Genomic DNA, 24,417 nt, shown 5'->3' on the forward strand with positions numbered 1-24,417 from the left:
ATAAATTACGTATCATATTCAGATGGCATATTCTGCAAATGAGATGCTATGCAGGTCTAAACTGAAGACTTCCATCTGTTTAATTGTTTCAGGCCGTCCTGTACAGCTGGAACAGCTCTGATATGGTCCGTCTGTTATGTAGCTGGTGTTTATTTAGACATGCAGTGTGTTTTGGTGTACTTTGCTGATTTATTTAAATAAGGATAATAATATTAAGGATATGACATATGACAGCCTCGCGCTGGGACCAGAGAAATATGCTCAATGAGATTTCAGAGACATTTGACGACTTTTCAGTGCCTGCAGCAAAATAATCATGAATTATTGGCAATTTGGCATCGAATATTTTTGGAAGAGAAAAAATCCAGCTTGCTTTCCTGCAGTAGACACTGCAGCGTGACACTTTTTAAGGCACTAAAAACCCAGTCTGCAGGGAGCAGTTAACAACAGTTAGTAGTCTTTGTAGACTGGAGTCAGAAATGAAACCCAGATGAAACCCAAATTAAGATGTTGAGTCAGAAGCATCTGCTGGAGGTTTTCTGTTTAGCTGAAAGGTGCTGTATCCTCATGAGGCGGAGAGGTGTAATTTAGCATTAATGAAGTAATCCATTGTTGTGACAAGGTTTCGAGGAACTAAATAGAACAAATAATTTCATCTTGGCTTGTTACAGCTTGATGATGATTACCCTATAAGTATAGCAGCATATGGGTGATTTGGTTTCTTCATTTTCCTAACATTAGGATGAGGTTGAATCAGATAAAGCATATGTTCTTGTTTGAATTGTTTGTTTGCTAGGCACTTCTAAAGGACCACAACATAATGAAGTGCTGATAAAGTCAGTCATCATGAAATCAATCTGAAATCTTTACTGATTTTTATGATGTAAACATAAGAATAATTTGTATAATCATTGTAATGGATTGCATCATGTTTGCTCGTACAATAAAAACTACAGAACTTTGCTAAACTAAGCATTTAAATATAATCTTACTAAGACATATTATTGTCAGATATAGTGACGACTGATATTTATATGCGCTTATTGAAGTAGTCTTTTATAAATCTCAATGATTTACATTACAAGCCATCACAATTTCATCTTCTTGTCCCTATAAATATGAGCAGCTGCACCAAAGTGCATATTTTTGCTCAGTTTGGGCCTCTGAATAAAATCTGCTTTTTTTCCTCCTCGAGTATGAGCTCCATATTCTCACTATAAGCCATAAAAGCCTGATGTTTCAAATATGATACTCAACAAAAAACACACGTGCAAACTTTATTTTGTCTAAACTGTTCAATGTTTCAAAATCTGACTATTATTTCATATGTCAGGCTTTAAGAAAAGAAAATGTTTTTTCTGTCTCTGTTTCATCAGGCCAAACTCTAGGTTTACAGTAATGAATTAGTTCCCTATATTGTTTTGATGTAAAGGTATGTGATGCAGTAGCTACTTGAGAAACCAGCAGATGTTCCTGTTCTCAGCAGGAGAATGGTGACTGGCAGCCTTATTTGAAAACCAGTCACATCGTCATTCTGCCTGTTGCTAAGCACTGCATTAGTCCATTATGTCCAATAATACTGGCACTTCTGAAACTACGTCTGACAGTCACAGGTTTTGCAGTGCAGGTTTCATCGCAGATACCTAATTCCACAACAGATTGCAACAAATAACTCAAAATTTTTGCTGAGCTTTATATGCAGATGTTATGATTCATATGATGTGTGCTTCAAAACAACAGCTTGCTGAAGGAATCAGCAGCTAACATTACCAAAGCACCTCATCATGTAAAACTGTTGAAAAAATAAACTGTTGTTCGAATTAGGTAGGCTAATATCCAGTTTTAAAACCAAGTTCCGACTCTAAGTTGAGTGAGATTGTAATATTTAACATTATGACAAGCTTCCACAATGCTTGCATTCGTATATGGCCTACATGGACTTTATTATGTGGCAGAAGAATAGCATTTTAATTCTTAATGAATGTTATTTACTCAATATTTATGTCATATCATATTGCTGTTCCATAGAATTGATAGTGCAAAAAGAGATTGATGTCTGACTGCATGTCTCTTCAAAACACTGTTAGTGATAGCTGTCGAAAAACTCATAGCCTCTTGGCATAAATATTGGTTTGTGTTAATCTTCTTTTATTAGTCCCAGGGGTTTTCAAACTGGGGTCTGAGGACCGCAGGGGGGTTCGTGGAAAAGTTTGGAGAAAAACAGTGTAATTTTTTTTAAATAAATACACAAATTAGTAATAACAAAATGGAACTAAATAAATAATATACTTTATTTAAATTAGTGCTGTCAAAATCGATTAATCTTGATTTGTGATAAATCGGATCTAACATAAAAGTTAGTGTGTGTAGCCTATGTATATGTGTGTGTATACTGTGTATATATATATATATATATATATATATATATATATATATATATATATATATATATATATATATATATATATATATATATATAGAGAGAGAGAGAGAGAGAGAGAGAGAGAGAGAGAGAGAGAGAGAGAGAGAGAGAGAGAGAGAGAGAGAGAGAGAGAGAGAGAGAGAGAGAGAGAGAGAGAGAGAGAGAGAGAGAGAGAGAGAGAGAGAGAGAGAGAGAGAGAGAGAGAGAGAGAGAGAGAGAGAGAGAGAGAGAGAGAGAGAGAGAGACTGAGACTTTTTACATGAAAATATAGGCAGGTTAGCTGCATTTGATAGTAGGCCTAGCCTATATTAGGATGTGGTGGTCCTTTGCACGAAGATGATCATATTTGGGGGTCAGTGGCATCTATGAGGTTGCAAACTCCTGCACTTAGGCTACCTCTAGACTAGCAGACATGTTATTAATTGGCAAGAGTATGCCTATTTTAATCTTTGATAAAGGCAGGTTATGTCGAGTTTACATTAATAACAGTCGATGAAGACGGAGAGAAAAGCGCATCATGGTTCCGTCCTTTTGGCCAATTATGTGCACGAGTTAGAGCACGTGCAATCATGCACAGACCAGTGATTTCGGACTCAGTGCATGTTCTTAAAAGGCATTAAACACACAATATATGACATTAATTTATTATAATAAAAAAAGAAAGAAAAAAAAGCTTCTATTTCCACAATCATTTGCTCGAGGAAAACACTGGCGTTTGCGTAAATCCTTTTGAAGTCAGCTTGGATTAAACATGTGACGTTTTTTATCATAATAAAAACCCGTTTTAATTAAAACATTGGTGATGCTGATAGCAAATTAATTTCGAATCGCTCGCACATTGGAGAGTGGTGAGGGATGAAAGGGATCGCTCTAGGATGCGAATTAGCCAATTCTACTATGGCGATGGCTTGGCTAATGAATATTAATTACGTAACATCACGTTCGCCTAAATAGACCTAAATGATTGGCTGAAAGGCAGAGAGTGCGAAGAGTGCAAATCACGTGACGATCGCCCAACCGTTTGGCTGAAAGAAAGTTGAGTGAGCGATAGTCGGTTGGCCTATCAAGAATTTTAGGCTCGGCCATGAATACTAACTAGATTACGTAACTGGACGCTCCAGGAAGGTTACCATGCAACGTCAGTCTGCCTATTAATATTAATAAGTCTAGCGTTCGCCATAGTAGGAGTCGTAATTTTGCCTGTGTTGTAGGGTTGCACCCCGTTACACGTCACACGCGCCTTCGTTACAGGGTGAAGATACAGGCAATGTCACACAGCCCTCCTCATCATCACGACTAAAAATTCACCGTATCTTATATACAGTTATTCTTGACAGCATTTGGAAAAAATAATAACTGAATCGCTCTGGTAAGTGACCTCTATTGCTAATTAAGTCGTGTTTTTGGAGCTGATTTATAATTAGTGAATCTATATAGCCTAAATATGATTTAATGCTCGTCCATGTTTTAAATTGCACATTTATATAGGTATGCATACGTGTTTTATGTTATATGTTGCAGGTTTAAGCTTCTACAGGCTAAGATGCATTCATTTGAAAGATATTGTGAGCACATCAATGATGGATGCAAACGTAATCATCAAAAATACATCTTTATAATTACAACACTGTACGTAAATGATATACAAATCTGTTTTAAGGCAATATTTTTTATCATTGGCGCATGCATCATCTCAAAAATAATTTTACGGCGAGCAGATTTTTTTTGTGCTGTATTTTGCACTCAGTATAGCCTATATCCTACGACACATTGTTACTTATTTACTGTATTTATGTTAATTTTGGTTTGCCATGTGTAAAAGAATAGATCAAAAGAGCAATTTATAAAAGCCATATTCCCATAGAGACCAGGCACCTTAAACCTCGCCCCTTCACCTAATATCCATCCGTCAGAACAACACTGATCGGGCTTTTCCATTTCCCTCGATTTTAGCCTGCTATCGGGTTTCATATTTTCTGCAATTGATTAATCACGAGAAATGTAGATTAAAACGAGATGTTTTGCTCGTGCTATCTTGAAGCATCAAAATGACCTTGCAGCAGTCATGAAGAATGGAAACCTGCTACATGTGTGCGCGTGTGTGAGTGTGAATCTCCTCGATGATTTATTCCATTGCTGATTGCATTCAATCTTGTCACGACAGCATGTGCATTTGGTTTGACTGAATTCACAGTGATGCTCTATGGATCTCCATGTGTCCGTATACTGCTCCTCTTTCAGTGAAATATAATGCCTTTGAGCTGGAATAACCAACCATCACTGTTGAGTGCATGCGAAAAATGATAAGTGTGCTCTATACCGTTTCCTATAAGAGTAGATTGTGCAGAGCTGAAGTAATATGCAAAAAATGTAGTATTACAATGCTAGAGCTTTATGTTCTAGCAATGCAGAGATTTACGTTGTCATTACTGCATTGATAGTAGCTATATCCTATATGTTGTTACATTCCTGCAGATCTTTGTTTATTAGCTGTATTGATATTATAGAGTTTGATATCTGACAGTATTGTTAGTACACTATTAAAAATAAAGGTTCCTAAGGGGGGTTTTCACAGCGATGCCATTATAGAAGAACCAATTTCGGTTCCCCAAAGACCAGTTTTTAAAAGAACCGTTTTGTCTTAGTATGAAGAACGTTTTATTAATCTAAGAACCTAAAATAACCTAAAGAAGTTCTATGAATGTTAAAGGTTCTTCATAGAACCATTGATGCCAATAAATAACCTGTATGTAGAGCTTTAGTTAGTTAGTATTGATATTAGATATGTATATTTGATAGATATTTCTACAGTAGTATGAATTTAGCATGTTAGCAGTATTTGTGATGTTTTCCCAGTTGGAATAATCACTTCTGCTTTTTTTATTCACGTTTGTAAGTCGGTTTGGATCAAATATGAGTGCTAACTGAAGACTGTAAATTCAGATCCTTCTTTTTTACATTGTGGGACTATATTCATAAGCACACAATAACAATACTGTATCACAGTAGTTAAAATCTAAGGAGAATTATCATTGTCTTTAATTACCCAAAAAGCATCACAATGCAAAATAATATGTACAGTAATACTAACTGTGGCTTAGTGATATGCAAAAGTTTGATGTGCAATGACACAGGTCATTGGCTACTTGTTATCATAACTTTGATCCGGATCTGTTTGAAAGTGTCCAAGCCCGTGTGAAGGACTTTGAGAGAAGCTGTTTCTCCTAATGTGAATTGATTTGTGGTACGCAGCTTCAGCTCCAGTCCTCTGGTGCTGCTCAGGATTGCAGTTGTTCCTCAATCATTGTGTGCTCTCTGCGCTGCAGTGCTCTTTTCAGAGTAACCTTGAGAGGAATCCTCCGAGGAAGAGAGAGAACAGGGTCAGAAAAAGTGTTTAACGGCACGGCAGGAGCGTTTGTCTCTGATCTCTGCTGGTGCTGATGCCTTATCTGACTCGGCCATCATTCAGGACTCATTCAGGAGTCAGGAATAAGATTATCACTCGAGGTTGGTGCAGCACATTTTCATGTCCATGTCATGTATTAGATTAAAAATTTTAAGGTTGGAAATCATGTTAGTTAGTTTTCTTTTATTACAATATTGCAATTTTCACAATAACTCCATATCCCCTGGTGCTGCTCTGATTTTAATATGAAAAACTGGCAATTTGTTAAAGTAGGCATGAAACGGAATTTGCGAAAGTCTTTTCTTCACAATTATATGTATATCTGAGTAAAATGGCTTCTCAAATTAGAAACAAAATTAAACAAAATTACTTTTTTGTTTTTGTCCTTTTGGAATTCATTGGATGGTTGTAGTTTGCTATTGGTAGATCTCATGTGAGTGATAGGATGTCCCTAGTAAACTACTAGTAACTAGTATTCACACTAAATGTGCACAGATAAATCATTCATGATACTGAATTGTCCATTTTGATTTCATGGTGATTTTTAAGAAATATTCCAAGTAATCCTTTCTTTTTTTAAGCAAAAGATGTTTTCTTGGGATTATTGTTCTAATCGGTGATCAGTTTACGTTTTTTTGCCTTTGTGTCTTCAATATCACTTTCCATCCTGTTAGTCTTCAAAATATACTTGCATAACAGCAGGTTAACGTCTGGGTAAATGTTTAGAGTGAAATCGAAGGCATGCCAATTTTTAGAGTGGAATGGAAACATCTAAATTGAAGCAGAACCTCAGAAAAATACATATTTTCACACCAAGGTGGAGCCATGTTTAAATTCCCATTCACTTGTGTAGTGTTTGAACCAAAATCTATACATTACTCTCTCAGCATGCGTTCACAGAGAGAAGGGTAAAGGCCACCAACCTCTTTGAAGCGTAACAAATAACAGTGACATCACAGTCCTCTATAGATATGTGATTTATTTAGAATTTTCTTCAAGGTTAGATCCAGATGTCCTCAGTTTCACGATGATGCAAACGGAGGGTGAGAGGTTTCTTTGAAACTGCACTATGCTTATGTTTAGTATATTGCACGAGTCTGCATATAACTGAATCATACTGTAATCTCTCACCCATTAATCCCTGCGGTAAAATATGAGCTCCTACAGAAGGAATTCTCATTTCCCCTGGACTTCATTACACCATTTAAACCCGTTGAGTTACGTTCACCACTTTAAAGGGATATTTGAAAATGTTATCATTATTTAATTACTCACCCGTCATTTTGTTCATCTTTGAAACACAAATGAAGATATTTCTCAAAATAGATAGTTCATAAAGAGATCGTAAAAAAAATCCATATTGAGCGCTTTATATGATGAACAGATTTAATTTAGGCTTTCATTCACAAATAAACACTGATCAGCGAACAAATACTATGGTAAACGAACGGTGAACCAGACATTCTCTCATGTCACACCAGCCTGTTTGAGCTTCCGCAAGAACCAGTGAGGTTTATTCTTGCGTGTCGAGTAAGTGCGGTTTATCATATTTGAGGATTCTATGTATAATGTGCGCTGATCAAAGTTTATATGCAAATAAAAGCCTAAATTAAATCTGTTCATCATATAAAGCGACTGTGACCACCCTTCATAAGACTTCTAGATTCATATGGATTTACTTTACAATCACTTAATGAACGGTCTGAAGCATCAGTTTTGGATGAATAGGCTTTCAATGGAGGAAGAGAAATCTCTCAGATTTCATTAAAATATCTTTTTTTTTGAAGATGAACGAAAGTCTTATGGGTTTAGAGCAACATGAGGGGGAGAAGTTAATGACCGAATTTTCATTTTTAGGTGAACTATCATTTTAAGAAAGTATAGGTCAGTTTTAATTTCATGTTGACTTTAAGGATGATGATTTCCTTGCATATTATATATTTCACTTATCAGGGTTCAATTTGTACTAGCGACAGTATGAAAGAGTAGAAGCACTTCCTGTTTTTAATGAAATGTTGCATTGACAACACCCATCCAAATGTGGCTCAGGCCAGTTTGTGCTGGAATATTTGGGGCTAAAATGGAGGCAGGGCATGAGGATGCTGGTGGTGCTGATGTAGCAGAGGCCAGGAGTGACTGTGGTCATGGTGACAGCGCACACAGAGAGATTTGTTCCAGGGCTAACGTGACTCACAGCGGCTCTGTCCTTTCCTGCGAGACCGCTGTCGAGACGCTTCTAACCATCCGCTCTCCTCCCTCTATTCCACCGCACTGATTCCTAGATCCATCTACTCAAGGCTTCTGCTGTCACTCTTGCTCTTTGAAATACACCAGATACATTGAGCTTTGGCCTTGTTGGCAATACTTTATCATGCCGAGCATGTGTTAGAGAAAGCTAGTTCAAATTGTGTTCAATTTATTACTCTCTGTATGATTATACTTCAAACACATTAAAAAAAGAAAGATGTACTGAAGGTGAAGCAAAACTCTAAGAGGATGGAGCATAATAATATTAAAACTGCTTTGTGTTCATTTTAATATAATTATACAATGTATATTGTGGCCCGGTTTCACAGACAGTGCTTAAATTAAGCCAGGATTAAGCCTTAGTTCAATTAGGGCATTTATAGCTTTTAAAAACGTGTCTTAGAAAAAAAAAACATTACTGGTGTGTATCTTGAGACAAAACAATGGCACTGACATATTTTAAAGTCCCCCTGTAGTCAATGATTGTATCCCTCAAAACTCATCTTTGATCACCAAAATGACATATTTGTGCCTTAAAATAGCTTGAATGTAACTCTACACCCTAGCCTAGAGTTTTCAATGGGCCTGAAAATTACAACCCGACCCGACCCAGCCCGTGGCTTTTAAAGCCCGGACCCGATGTAACCCGACACATCAACATGAATTATCTGCCCGAACCCGGCCCGCGGCCGGACGCCCGACGCCACCCTTTTGATCGGTGAGTGATGTAGAATAGAATGACTGCTCGCGCTTGACGCAGAGAGAGAGCCCCGGCGCGCACGCGTGCGCGCACTCTCACGTCTCCCACGTTCCGCCCATCCAGCTGACATAAACCACATTTCAATAAACGAAAAAACCTATCCAGTGATTTAAATGTTTTCTGTATTGACGCGAATCTTGTGCGATGTCCTAAACTGCCGAGATAATCACAAAACGTGTGCCGTGGCTAGACGTCCGATACGCAAACGAATGACTCATTTTAACCATTCACTTTAACTCAACACTGAACTCACGAGACCTCTGAATCGGTGTATAAAAAAACGGTAACACTTAATTAGATTAGTTAACATTTACTATTAATAAACTGCACTTCTACAGCATTGTTAATGTTAATTTCAATATTTAGATAGTATGTATAGGCCCACTATATGTGTTGTTGCCATTAAATAATTGCATTTAGTTTCATTTTTGTTAAAATATTATAATGTGGTTGTTTCTTTTACATCTATGCTGATTATGAAAATTGAACAGCATGAGTAGGCTAAGATGTGCAATATATCGTAAGATATGATGGGTCAGACTCAGACATGATTTTGACCACTAAATTAAGTTTTGTTTTGTAGAAAGCCTTTCTTTAAAGTGAATTTCATTTTGTATAAATTGTATCTTAATTTTAATCAATTTTTCATCAACCAATTGCCTGGATATAATAAATAAGAAGCAAATATTGCAGACAATAATGATCATGATATAGGAGGCGCGGGCGCGATTGCATTGCACGTGAACTGGAGTACATCTCATCATAAATTTTCTCATGTAAATAATAGTGTGTGTGTGTGTATGTATATATATATATATATATATATTAGGGCTGTCAAATGATTAATCACGATTAATCACATCCAAAATAAAAGTTTTTGTTTACATAAATATGTGGATGCACTGTGTATAATTATTTTGTATATATATAAATACACACACATGCATGTATATTTAAGAAAAAAATATTATTTATATATAAAATATTTATATTTATATATAATATAAATTATATATAAATCTATATACAGTATATACATGAAAATATTTCTTAAATATATACAAGCATGTGTGTGTATTTATAAATATAAAATAATTATACACAGTGCACCCACATATATTATGTAAACAAAAACTTTTATTTTGGATGTGATTAATCACGATTAATCATTTGACAGCTCTAATATATATATATATATATATATAATTGCGCAGCTCCCCCTGTCAATGATCTAGCACCCCCATCAGCATTAAAATGATCTGGCGCCACCCCTGAGCGACGGTGATTTCACCTGCGGCAAGTTTACTTTTCACCAACTCCATCTTCTTCTCCGGGCTAAAGCCATCGCGATGCACGTTGCACGCAGCAGCCAGACTTTCTTTACAGTGAACAGCAGCGATGAATAATAAATGTTTTTTTTTTTCACTGTACAATTCAAAAGATTAAGCCCGAGGTCCGACCCGACCCGAGTCATTTGCAAATATTTTCGACCCGAACCCGCGGGTCCCGTCAGGTTTGTCGGGCCGACCCGACCCGTTGAGAACTCTACCCTAGCCTCCTTTAGTATAAGCGGTTCTATGAAAATGCAGATTAGCCCCGCCTCCACTCACTCACTCCAGCTCAGAGATCCACTAGTTGACGATCACACGTTGACCTGATTGGTTACAAGGTAGTTTGTGACGTCGGAAACACCAGTGATTTCAAACCGCATTTTTGAGACTCTTTGGTTCACTGCAGTTTTAAGGAGAAAATCAAGCATAATTAAAAACACTACATAGACATATAAACAACATGAATCGCTTGATTTTCACTTAAGATATGCCAGTGCAATTTGCTTTCAGTTAAAACAGCTCAAACATGCATTTTAGTCTGGGACTAGCTTAAGCCTTGTATGTGAAACCAGGGGATTATATAGTACAAAATACAATGATGTAATAATCTTGTTTTCAAACTGGTTTCCCGAACACTCCCCCTGTTTTATATTGGTTGAACAAACAGATAGTCCCTCCCCAAACTCACTCCATTGGCCAAATTATGCATTGAACAGGTTTGGTTGAGATTCACCCATTTACTGTTAAATGAACTTATGTTTCTATCAAGCTAACTGCTTCATCTCGTTATAGTCCTTGTTATGCCGGGGATATTGGTATTCTCATGTTTGTCCCCTGGGCTGTGTGTGACCACCATACACATATTCCATCAGCCTGCTGGATAATGGATAGCTTAGTTTTAATTTTTGTACAAATAATCGTTCACAATGTTGAAAATGGCTTCAATACCCTGATAAGACAAGTGACTCGGCATGTTTTGTTAAAGGGTGCACAGTTAAGGCTTAAATTGCTTTTCACATGAATAATGAATAAGCCTGTTAGGTGTATTAATAGGGTTATTATGTGGGATGACATGTAAAGGATTTATAATGCCTTGTATGAAATGTTGTTAGTAATTTTAAGTTACAAGTATTGGTTAATGGCATTGCTACTGTAGGAATAATGGATGCATTCGTTTGAATATTTCATTATTCAAATTAGTTTTGAGTGTTTCTTCTCTTCTCAAGTCTCTGTGTTTGTACATGCTTTTGCATAATGATAATTATGTGCCCCTCTTTATTTCCTCATTAGACACGGTTCCAAGCATATGACTTTTATTTTTTAGGGAAAGTTTTATTGTTTGTTTGTTAGTTTTTTCAAGTCAATTGGGTCCAGCGTTATTTGGACCCCACCTTTCTTCAAAATATGAATGTGAACAAAGGAAATGGTGGAAATGAGTTTAACATTCACAAGTTATTTTTTTTGTTTTGGGTGTATTTGCATGGCTGTCATTAGTCATGATGGCTCTCAGTACAGTCTCTTCCTCTCTCTCGAGTCTCGACATGTGCTGCCGCTCTGTTGGTCACTGTTGTTGAGCAGGTTTCTCCTCTCTTCGCCAATTTTTGACCGCTGACATTTAACTGGCTTGAATCTTCTGCCAAAGTGACCCTTTAGAGGCCATATTATGCCCTTTTACAAAGTCTTGATTTTGTTTTTCAGATCTGCTAAAATAGGTTTCATGCTTGAATGTTCAAAACACATAATTTTTGACATATTCTACAATGTTGCAGCACCTCTCTTCCCAGTCTGTCAGTAACGCTCTGTTTAGTTCCTGTCTCTATGAAGCCCCTCCTTCCTAAAAGCACATGTACTCTGATTGGAAATGCCATCCCCTTACCATAACAATTTGCACTTTCTGTAAAGCTCGCTGCAAGCGCCAGTCTGTCTGGGTTCACAAAACCATTCAGGCTCACAGTCAGCATATGGCAAGTGCCACCGTATGTACACAGAGACATATCATAAGATATAAGAAATTTGCTTTAGAATTTGGTTAAAATAAGGTGTTTTAGAAAGAAGCATAATCATTTTCTCTAAATGCTAAATGGGCACCTGTGTGTGTGTTTTGCTGAGAGGAACATGCAGTGGGTTGATGTTTTTTGGAAATGTACTAGTCACGGGTGCAGATTATCCTTAATGCGACTATTTATTTGCATGTTTTTTTGTAAAGAAAGAGAAAAATTCTCTCGGTTTGAAAAACCATGTTTAATCTCAATGAATGTCAACATTCTGTCAAAGCCATTTGATGTGACCCGGCAAACCAACAGCGCTCTGATCCTAGCTTTAGGGATTTTCATTGACATTAGCCACTTTTTGAAATTATTGTAACATGATATCAGATCAACAGAATACACACCCAAACAAGATGACTTTATAATCCCTGATGGTGTTTCTGCATACAAACAGCTTAAAGGGATAGTTCACCATTTTTTGTCATCATTTACTCACCCTGAAGTTGTTTCAAACCTGTATACGTTTCTTTCTTCTGTTGAACAAAAAATAAGATATTTTGAAGAATGTTGTTAACCAGACAGTTTATGGACCCCATTGACTTCCATACATATGAAAAAAATAATAATATGGAGGTCAATGGGGTCCATCAACCCATATTCTTCAAAATATCTTCTTTTATGTTCAACAGAAGAAAGAAACTCATACAGGTTTGGAACAATATGAGGGTGAGTAAATTATGACAGAATGAAAGTTTTTAGGTGAACTATGCCTTTAAGACATATATGATGGGGACATGAAAATGTACTCCAAAACAGAAATGAGCCCCTCAGGGCTGTCATCATAGGTTTGTGTTTTCATTGGCAGTTTGTGTTCGCTAACACTGAGATTCACTGGAGTCCCATGAGCCTCTTCACACTCTAGCTCATGCGCTGCTTTCCTGTCGTCTCTCATTGAAAATGATGATCTACACTCCCGCTGGCGTAGTCTCTGCTTCAAAAACTGAATTACATAATTGTGTCTTTCATCACTGGTGAACAAGCGGCAAAGCCATTGCCCACCCCTTATATCATAGTTAATTCACAATCAGCTTGATCCTAAAGAGATGTTAGGAATAAAGGTGCCAGATCTTTTACTGATATGTTGCAACTTCTGAGAAATTACAAATTAAGAGCTACAACATGAAACATGTTTCACAGCCCATTTTACTTTCATTATCTGATATATTTCCAAGTGCAACAAGATTTTTTATGAGAAAAAATGTCAGAGGAGTTTGTTTGGTTATATATATATATATATATATATATATATATATATATATATATATATATATATATATATATATATATGTACATACACACACATGCTACTGTTCAAAGGGGGTCAGTTAGTGTCTTTGAGAGAAGTCACTTATGCTCACCAAGGCTGCATTTATTTGATTAAAAATGCAATAAAAACAGTAAAATTGTGAAATATTATTATGAATTTACAAAACCTTGTTCTATTTAAATATATTTTAAAATGTAATATTTTCCTGTGATGTGAAAGCTGAATTTTCAGCAGCCATTACTCCAGTCTTCAGTGTCACATGAATACACTCACCTAAAGGATTATTAGGAACACCTGTTCAATTTCTCATTAATGCAATTATATAATCAACCAATCACATGGCAGTTGCTTCAATGCATTTAGGGGTGTGGTCCTGGTCAAGACAATCTCCTGAACTCCAAACTGAGTGTCAGAATAGGAAAGAAAGGTGATTTAAGCAATTTTGAGCGTGGCATGGTTGTTGGTGCCAGACGGGCCGGTCTGAGTATTTCACAATCTGCTCAGTTACTGGGATTTCTAGGGTTTACAAAGAATGGTGTGAAATCCAGTATGCTGTGTGTATGCAGTCCTGTGGGCGAAAATGCCTTGTTGATGCTAGAGGTCAGAGGAGAATGGGCCGACTGATTCAAGCTGATAGAAGAGCAACTTTGACTGAAATAACCACTCGTTACAACTTGCAAGAGCTCACCAAAATTGGACAGTTCAAGACTGGAAAAATGTTGCTTGGTCTGATGAGTCTCGATTTCTGTTGAGACATTCAGATGGTAGAGTCAGAATTTGGCGCAAACAGAATGAGAACATGGATCCATCATGCCTTGTTACCACTGTGCAGGCTGGTGGTGGTGGTGTAATGGTGTGGGGGATGTTTTCTTGGTACACTTTAGGCCCCTTAGTGCCAATTGGGCATCGTTTAAATGCCACGGCCTACCTTAGCATTGGTTCTGACCATGTCCATCCCTTTATGGCCACCATGTACCCATCCTCTGATGGCTACTTCCAGCAGGATAATGCACCATGTCACAAAGCTCAAATCATTTCAAATTGGTTTCTTGAACATGACAATGAGTTCACTGTACTAAAATGGCCCCCACAGTCACCAGATCTCAACCCAATAGAGCATCTTTTGGATGTGGTGGAACGGGAGCTTCGTGCCCTGGATGTGCATCCCACAAATCTCCATCAACTGCAAGATGCTATCCTATCAATATGGGCCAACATTTCTAAAGAATGCTTTCAGCACCTTGTTGAATCAATGCCACGTAGAATTAAGGCAGTTCTGAAGGCGAAAGGGGGTCAAACACAGTATTAGTATGGTGTTCCTAATAATCCTTTAGGTGAGTGTATATATATATATATATATATATAAATAACAATATATAAATATATATTTATTTATATTATATCTTATTTATAAAAAAATAAGTATTTTTGCAGTGCGCCATCTCTCTTGATTCATAGCAGATCTAGAAGAAATCAAATTTGTATTGTATTTAAGAATGGCACTGTCTTCCTCGTCTGTCTGTGTGTTTTACTCCACTTTTGATCTACTGCAGTACTAAATCACATCTAAATGGCCTATAATCTCATATTGCTATTAGAGCAGTGTATCAGAGAGATGTGACCGCTCTGGGCTAGGCTTTGGTTCACAGAGCTTTTAGACCCTGTTCTTTAGCGCTGACATATGTTCCTGTAGGAGTCTAATTGAAACGCAAGTGTTCCACCAAGAGTTGATTGAGTGTTTTTCCCAGCAGAGCCATCTCACACACCGCTGCTCCTACACGCCACTATTGCTGTCCTGTCTGCAGACATGAATAGAGCTGTATTTGGGAACTGTGGGGGAGACGGTTGTTACAGTTGCACCGTACTGTGTGCACAAGTCTGTGTGCTCTGCCTACGCAGGACTAGTTACATGGGTTATTTACAGGTTATTATTACTCTCAAATCTCTTTGGAGGTGCTATGCCAGAATAGCAGAGCGAATTAGTACAACTTAAATATCAGTTTGTTTCTCACATAAAGCTATCAATTCAGACAGCTTGAAATTTAGCATAAGAGTTGTTGACTGCTTTAGTGGTCTTTTTTTGGCAACCAAATTAGCAGTGCACTTTCATTGTGTGGAAGTCAGTTTCATTGTATGTAATGTTTTGTGTTCCACTAAATTATATATGAAGGTGAGTACATGACAGTGTTATTTTAGTATTATTTATACAAGTTTCATTGTTCTGAACAGAAACGCTTATTTGAAATGACCTCTAACCAGTTTATAATGTTATTTTATCGTGCTGTTTGGGAGTCAACCAATTAATTCAAATAAAATGGCCTATGCAAATGTGACATTGACGCATCCAATGTGAGTAAAATGCCCCAATTTTTCCGACTGCATCCTGCAGTACTACAAACCACGCCCCTACAAGTTACGCCCCCTTACAATGAGACAGCCAATTAGCACCTCCCTCTAGAACCATTGATGTCATCACGAGCCTCACTTCTTTTACAGTAAATTTACATCTTATTGAAGGGGTAGGATTAGGGTAATTTTAGGTTTGTGGTAGGTTTTTATATCTGTATTTGATTGTATTTGAACCATTACTATTCAATAAAAAAAAAAAAAAGTGCCATTATATTATTTACATTTTACCAAAATCAAGCTTAAATGAAGTTAGGTTTTTCACCAGCGAATGTCAGAAATGTGTGTTTTGTCAGTCATTAGAATGGCCGCATCTGAGGCAGTAAGTGCCTCGCATTGCATTTATATCAATTTACACAGATTACAAAAGATTATTGTTGCTATGAGTTAAAATATTGATTCTGCTCGGAGTGAACGGATCGATTTTTTTAGGCCCTGGGTCAGAATGCCTTTGATTGTTTCAGTATAGTAATGATAGCACCATTGATATTTGTGTTGTTTTTAATGAAATCACGCTTTCTTGAGCTTAGCCACAAAATTGCTGATGCATTTTCATCGTGTCAGCACTTTATCGATCAAATACTCATCAGAACCCACTTATGCATGGATTTTTCTATACCAAACACTATCTAACCAGCCCTGAAAGCAATCGATATTAGAAATGATTTTCCCAATGGCAGTGCAGGCCTCTGTATTGGAAGACATCCAGAGAACATGCAAGTATTATATTAGTCATAGTTGAACGACCACAGAGGACAGTATACCGCAGATCCCTGTCTGTTGCCGCCAACTGGGCCATTTCTCCCTTGGACCGATCACAACTGCTGATGAGCTCATAGCGCCCCAGATCCACCTTTACAGACATTTATAGTTTTACAACCATCTCCTCCTCTATTGCACAGTGTTTACTTTGAGTAACAAGGGAAGCACGTCAATTTGTTTTATTGTCATTTACAGCTCTACGATCCACATGGCTGTTCAGTTTCTGTGTATTCACTTATCAGTGCCATCCACGATAACGTAATAGGACTTGTGCCGAGGTGTTTAGAGCAGGGCTGCTGACAGATATCGAGATTGCTCTTTTTTTTGTCTGTCACAGAGAAGGCCGAATGTCAGACTGACCGGCTCATTATCTTCACAGACACAGGGTGATGTGGTTGCTGAGAGATGGATGCCAGCTGATGAGTTCTATTCAGAGAGGAAAACACAGCCAGAGAGATAGAAAAGAACAGGCAAATTACTAAATTAGTTGAGAATGTAAAAAAAAGACTGACAAAAAAGAAGAGCAGTGTCATTAGGAATAGGAATTGTAATGAATTTAATGATTGTGGCTCTGTATATATACAGTATATCTATGTGTAGGCACGTCTACATATCCTAAAGATGTGTGATGTGTGTAGAATATAATATATATATATATATATATATATAATATATATATGATAAAAGTAATAACTTGTGCGGTTTAGTGAGTGATTCAATACCCACAAAAAAATGTTGTTCCAAAATCATACTAAACTACTCATGGCGAAGTGAGGACAACTCGAGGTGAAAGAGGTGTTGTCATTGTCAGTTCCGGTTTTGATTCCTAACCTTAAATATGATCCTTTTCAGGTTTGCGCAGTGAAAGATTTCTGTACAGATCTTTATCGGTGTTGTAGAGCTCCTAAGTACCCTCTGAGATATTATTAATGTGGCTCAATTATGAATATTTGATTATTAATGCAATAACTGGAACCAGACCAATTTCAACAGATTGTACGAGGCAACACAAAAACGATGGTTTCATGAATTTCCCTCAGGAACATTTTAATCAGCCGTTTTTCAGGGAGGCTCAATTGGTTTCTTAAAGTGTTTTCCCCCAGAATGTAAAGTGGAGGAAACAAGGTCACTGCGAGAGCTGCTGCACCTATTTACATGCTGTCAGTGTTATCCATGTATTCATTTGTAAGCTTACAAGAATTTTAATGTATAATACTTTTGTTGTTGTTGCTGTTATCACAAAAGTGATTCATGTTAATCAAGATTATACAGGTAATGTTTCTTTCTGCTGGAAAATCCTGCTGAAGCCAAGCTCAGTGTATTGCTTGTTTTACATGATTTTTATTTGGTCCAAGCAGGTCATTATTAGCGGATCCAAGCTGGTTAAGATGGTTGATTAGCTAGTGGAGCAGCCGTTGGACCTGTTTTTTTACCTGGTTGACCATTTTAAAAACTAGTTTGGGTTAAGCTGGTATGACAGGTTGTATAAACTGCTTAGACTAGTCTTAAAAGATAGTCATTTAAAAAAAAAATCTTCAAGACATGTCCTAACTTTTTTAAGTCAGTTAGCCTTTATAATATATATAACTGACTTTAAAAAGTTAGGACATGTCTTGAAGAAAATGTTTTTTAATGACTATCTTTTAAGACTAGTCTAAAGGTAGATTGTCTTAACAACTGGCAGCTGTGTCTCTTCTAGCGTCATTTTTTTGACATTGTAAATGCATTGTTTTAAAGGGTTAGTTCACCCCAAAATGAAAATTCTGTCAGTAATTACTCACCCTCATGTTGTTTCAACCCCGTAAGACTTTCGTTCATCTTCGGAACACAAATTAAGATATTTTTTTATTAAATCTGAGAGCTGGATCACTCCCCCATAGGCTTCTTAAGGGATCGAAACTTGCCGGCCCAGAAAAGTTAAAGACATCGTTAAAATAGTCAGAGTGACTACAGTGGCTCTATCTTTAAGTTTATCAAGCGATGAGAATACTTTTTGTGCGCAACAAACAAACAAAAATAACGACTTTATTCAACTTTTAATTTCCTTCTCTGTGGGCCGCGAGACTTCACGTAGTGTAACTGCGCAGCGCTTCTGTTGTACGTCACACGCATCACACACATGACCAGCGTCGGCCAATAGTGAGCCTACGTGTGACGTACAACACAGAAGCGCTGCGCAATATCACTACGTGAAGTCTCGCGGCCCACAGAGAAGGAAATGAATAGTTGAATAAAGTCGTTATTTTTGTTTGTTTTTTGCGCACAAAAAGTATTCTCGTTGCTTGATAAACTTAAGATTGAGCCACTGTAGTCACTTGGACTATTTTAACGATGTCTTTAATAACTTTTCTGGGCCGGCAAGTTTCAATCCCTTAGAAGCCTATGGAGGAGTGAGACAGCTCTCAGATTTAATCAAAAATATCTTAATTTGTGTTCCGAAGATGAACGAAAGTCTTACGGGGTTGGAACAACATGAGGGTGAGTAATTACTGACAGAATTTTCATTTTGGGGTGAACTAACTCTTTAAGCGGGTCAATTGTGTACAAACTAGTCATCCATAGTTCAAGAATACAAATAATGTATTTTGGAAGTCAATTTGAAAAAATAAGTCACCCAATATTGGTATACTGTTTGCCGCCTTTGTATATCATCAGAATATACAGACTACCTGTATGATTCAGCAAAGAGTGATTTCTAAAAGAGCAAATCTCATAAAAACATGCCCATGTAACAAATAATACAACATTTTAATTACAGAAATGGCATTCAGTATAAAGACAATGAAGCCCTTTTGGAGTTTTTGCTTATAATAATTATCCAAATAAAATAATCATTATATAACTGAATAACAGCATGTGTTCTTCTATAATTTCAGGCTGTCGTTTAGAGCTCTGTGCTCTAGTAGGTGCTGTCCAAGGTCCTGAACTTCTCTAGCCCAGCTTCACTCTACTACATGCTAACAAGCAGCTCCTGACACCCGGCTCCAGCACTCTTTACATCAACACACAACTTTCAACCATGGATGAGGGTTACAGAGATCGTTCGGCCTTTATTAAAGGCGCTAAGGACATTGCCAAAGAAGTCAAAAGGCATGCAGGTAAAAAGGTGGGCCGCCACGTGGACAAGGTGGCTGATGAGTACACCAAACGCTCATATACTCGCTTCGAAGAGGAAGACGATGACGACGACTACCCCGTACAGGCCCAGGACGGCAGCTACTACCGCAGCAATAGCAGGGCCAATGACGACGAAGGGGCTCACAGTGACTCTACAGAAGGCCACGATGAGGATGATGAGATCTATGAGGGCGAGTACCAGGGCATCCCCAGAAACGACTCAGTGGAAAAGGGTGACAGACAGGTGGACGGAGTGGGACAATCTCAGTTCCGGGACGTAGCGCAGTATGAAGGCGAGAGGAGGAAGGACCAGGAGGAGCTGGCACAGCAGTATGAGACCATCCTTCAGGAGTGTGGCCACGGCCGCTTCCAGTGGACCCTCTACTTTGTACTGGGTCTGGCTCTGATGGCTGACGGCGTGGAGATCTTCGTGGTGGGTTTCGTCCTGCCCAGTGCTGAGAAGGACATGTGTTTGTCTGAGCCCAACAAAGGGATGCTGGGTAAGTCAGGAACAGCTTATTAGCTTTTATTTGTTGTTTTTTTTGCTATGGAGCGCAACAGTGCCCATCACCTTTTCCTGCAATCTTTTCTGCAAATGTTTTTTCCATTCATTTTTCCAATAGGGATTTTAAGAAAATTAAGAGGTGTATAAAAATATTACAAACTTTGATTTGAAAAAACTTAACAGCTTTAATGGGGGAAATATTACTGTATTACAGTTATTATTGGCTCTTTGACACATTGCTTTAGTTCTCTTTTGTAAGTAATTTTGGATTAAAAACTTTGGACAAAAACCACCAGCCAATAGGCTGGCCAGTTTGGGAGCCTACTAAGACAAGATGTAAGATGTTTTTTCAGTAGGGATGTATAAGACCATGTTCAATGGCTACTTTTGCTTACAAAAATGGCTTTCTGTGACATAAAAACAATATTTATCTTAAGGCTAGTTTCTACTGCCATTTTGTGCCATCTGTGTCAGTCCATCCAGCAAGGACACTCGACCATCCTGGTCGAACCCAACGCAGCATTGACGCAGTTTGAGCTATAATTAACTGACAATAGACTGCTGAACAGCACAGTGTGCTTTCATAGCTTATACTGATTCCTGTGGTGTGATACAAATGTTCTAGTAGTGTGTTTGCATGAATAGAGTCATTGAATATCATGTTACATATCCCCCCCCCCCCAAAAAACAAAAAAACAAAACAATGTATTATCATTAGATCATGTCCACAAACACTCTTTGGTAGGTTTAACTGCTGTACTCATCAATCCACATATGTGTTGCTGCTGTTAGACCATATTCATTATGTTTCTTTATGTTGTCTCTTTTTTAAATGATCTTTTATATGATTATTGTGACATCATTGTGTTACAATGTGAGCTAGTGTGCTCATGTCATTGCTTGTTCATTGAGATATTCTGCCTGGGTCTCAGCTTGAGCGTGTGTATGTGTGGAGTGCCATTAGGGAGCAGGGCCCTTGGTCTCTCCCCTGTTACAAAACAGCCCTGACTCATGCAGAAGTGCCATCTGCATCTCTGCTGGGTCCTTGTGCCTAAAGTTTCAATGCATGCGCAGCTGCAGCTCTGCAGCAAAAATGCTTCAGCCTCTGTCACATGACATGCTCCAATCAAATCCAACAGCGTGGATGTGTGGGATGAAATGGCCCGCGGAGTTTTTTTTTCCTGCTCACTGCACCCAGCAGTCAACCTGCATGTTTCAATACTGATGGCTTAAAATGTAAGGAATGAGACCTAGAAGAGACGGCGTAATTTGTTATTATTGTTATTATTATTATTGTTAATACTATTATTATTTATAACGGCACTGAAAGTAAATCGCCTCATTAAATATTATGACAAATCAGCCGTCAAGGAGATTTTATGGTTTGATGGATTTGTGTTCATCATTTGTTTGGATAGATGGAAAAGGAGATGGATGGATGGATGGATGGATGGATGGATGGATGGATAGATAGATGGATAGATAGACAGATGGATAGATAGATAGACAGATAGATAGATAGATAGATAGATAGATAGATAGACGGATGGATGGGTAGATAGATAGACAGATTGATTGATTGATTGATTGATTGACAGATGGATAGGTAGATACATAGATGGATAGGTAGATACATAGATGGATTGGTAGATAGATAGACAGATGGATGGATAGGTAGATAGATAGATAGATAGATAGATAGATAGATAGATAGATAGATAGATAGATAGATAGATAGATAGATAGATAGATCGATAGTTAGATAGATAGAGAGATCGATAGATAGATAGACAGACAGATGGATGGGTAGATAGATAGATAGATAGATAGATAGATAGATAGATAGATAGATAGATAGACAGATCAATAGTTAGATAGATAGATAGATAGATAGTTAGTTACATAGACAGATCGATAGGTAGGTAGATAGACAGACAGATGGATGTAGATATATATATATATATAGAGAGAGAGAGCTCTCGATGACAGCAGCTTTTATGTCACAGTTCTTTTGCCCTGTTACCGTGACAACGGGGAGGGTGAAAGGTGACGCCAGGTCACTATACCTTTGACAGAGAGTTTTTAGTCTGTTTCTCACCAGAACACCGGGTGCCAAACGGCACATTAGTCTGGGTGAAACTGAAGAACAGAATACACAAACCTGCCACAGTCCATTGCGCTCCCCTCATCTGTGACGCAGAGAGACACTCGCAGAAAGAAAAAAATGCACTAAAAATAGTGCCTCGGCCCCTCCCCCGCTTTCTGTCTCTTTTTTCTTCTCTTCCTCCTCAACCCTGGAGCTTGTGTGCTTTCCTGTCACTGTGCGGGAGAATCACAGCCTCCTCTCCCTCCCTTCCCCCTCTGCTCTTCCTCTCTCTCTCTCTCTCTCTGAGGCGGAGGTCAGCTGTCTCCAGGCACTCCCCTCTCCTGCATCTCTGAGACCCCTCTGACATAATGCAGGTGGCCCCGCCCACGCAACCATCACTGAGCCCTAATTGGCTGGGTCATACTGGAGTAGCATAAAACACACGCACCTTCCCTTTAAATTCAAGGCATGTGGTTAACCACAAACACAGCTGTTTTTATTAATGCTCTCTGCTGAGTAAGTTGTGTTAAATCGCGCCACACGTGTTCACTGTTGTCATCTCCATTGTTCAGGACAGGGAGAGCAAATGTGCTCTGCATCACTGGCTTTGAAGGTCATAAACAGTCCTGCATGAGAGCAGAATCCAGCAGAAACCACAGAAAGCAAACGCTCTTCACATATACAGTACACATGTTTGTTTATGGAATATTATTGAGAAAATGATCATGCTTTCATCTAGTCTGTCGTTTTCTAGAGAATTGTATTTGTGCAGCCAAGGATCCCCCCCACCCCCCGTATATATACTAAACAAAACAATACTTTTTAAAATCATTTTAGTTTTTTTTTTAACAAATTAAAATGGCATTTTACACAACAGAACCTTTTTGTGCTCTGCAGATTAATAGATAGATAGATCTAGATAGGATCTGCATGTATTTGAGATGGTGCTGCAAATGTTAAAGTATCTGAGTTTGTGTGGCAGCTGTCAGCACTGCTTCTCTCTCACCTTGGCCTCATATCAGGCCTCTATGGCCGACAGCCGTGATGATGGGCCGTGATAGGCATCACTGCAATGCAGCGCAGGGGTTTGTTAACTCAACCCCTCCTCTCCTGGGCCCATCGGCTTACACTGCACAAACCACAGCTCTCAACACCTTCTGACTGTGCCAGTGAAGCGCTGTGTCCATTGGGCAATGCAGTGGCAGACAGGGGTATGTACTGAAATGGGACACTGGGATTTAAATATGACAAGGCCATACTCTTACTAACAGCTGAAAGTTGTGTATGCAGCCTGGGTTGAATTTGATGACATGACAGATTGGGTAATTGCAGAACAACACAAAGACAATAACATGAACACCATAAGAACCAAATATATTTACTTGACAATTGTGTAAGATACTTTTAAGACTTTTAAGATAGTTTTTCTCTTTTAAGAGACTTTATCCTAAAATATATGAAAAACAATCCATATACTGTTTTATGTGTGTTTGTATATATATATATATGAAGAGTTTGGTTCCAAAACGCAATAAATCCATTTAGATTAATTTGAGTAAAAATGTGTTTTCTTTACCAAGAAAGTAGAAAGATGAAAATCACTATTTTCTGTTTCAAACTTTCACATTGCATTTGTAGGTCATAATAACAAAAAAAAAAAAAATTAAATCCAGGTTTTGATTTTCAAAGATTTATTATAAAAACGGATTATTTTTTCCCCCAAAATGCAATAAATCCATGTTTTTTCTTTTAATCAAAATGCAATTAATCCATTGAATCAATATAAAAGTTTTTTTTTTCATATTGAAACTGTTGAAAATACACAACAACGTAAGTTTATTAGTATACTATTTTTTTAAGAACTGTAAAGAAGATTGAAAACATTTTTCCTCCCCCCGAGTGCCTCATCTTCTTAATCTCCTCACGTAAATGATTCGATTTCGATGCCTTACGTTTCTTACCCACCGCAGAAACAACCACAGGTTCATCAATGCCGTCAAAATTATTCATTTTTTGTTTGTTTGTTGATCGAAAAGTACAAAATAGATAAGAAAAACTAG

The 24,417-nt window shown here is 37.8% G+C and overlaps 1 protein-coding gene across 1 annotated transcript in view; it reads left to right on the forward strand.

Moving 5' to 3' along the window:
- Nucleotides 1-3,398: 3,398 nt before the first annotated feature.
- Nucleotides 3,399-24,417, forward strand: part of sv2a (synaptic vesicle glycoprotein 2A) — a 37,811-nt gene continuing 16,792 nt past the window's right edge. The window contains exons 1-2 of the mRNA XM_056242996.1: nt 3,399-3,791; nt 19,526-20,266. Of these exons, the coding sequence (XP_056098971.1) occupies nt 19,669-20,266 (598 nt within the window). The 5' untranslated portion in view covers nt 3,399-3,791; nt 19,526-19,668. The remainder of the gene's footprint in view (nt 3,792-19,525; nt 20,267-24,417) is intronic.

Source organism: Rhinichthys klamathensis, unplaced genomic scaffold (assembly GCF_029890125.1).
Source record: "Rhinichthys klamathensis goyatoka isolate OS25496 unplaced genomic scaffold, OSU_Roscu_1.1 h1tg000768l_1, whole genome shotgun sequence".
Lineage (NCBI taxonomy): Eukaryota > Metazoa > Chordata > Actinopteri > Cypriniformes > Leuciscidae > Rhinichthys > Rhinichthys klamathensis.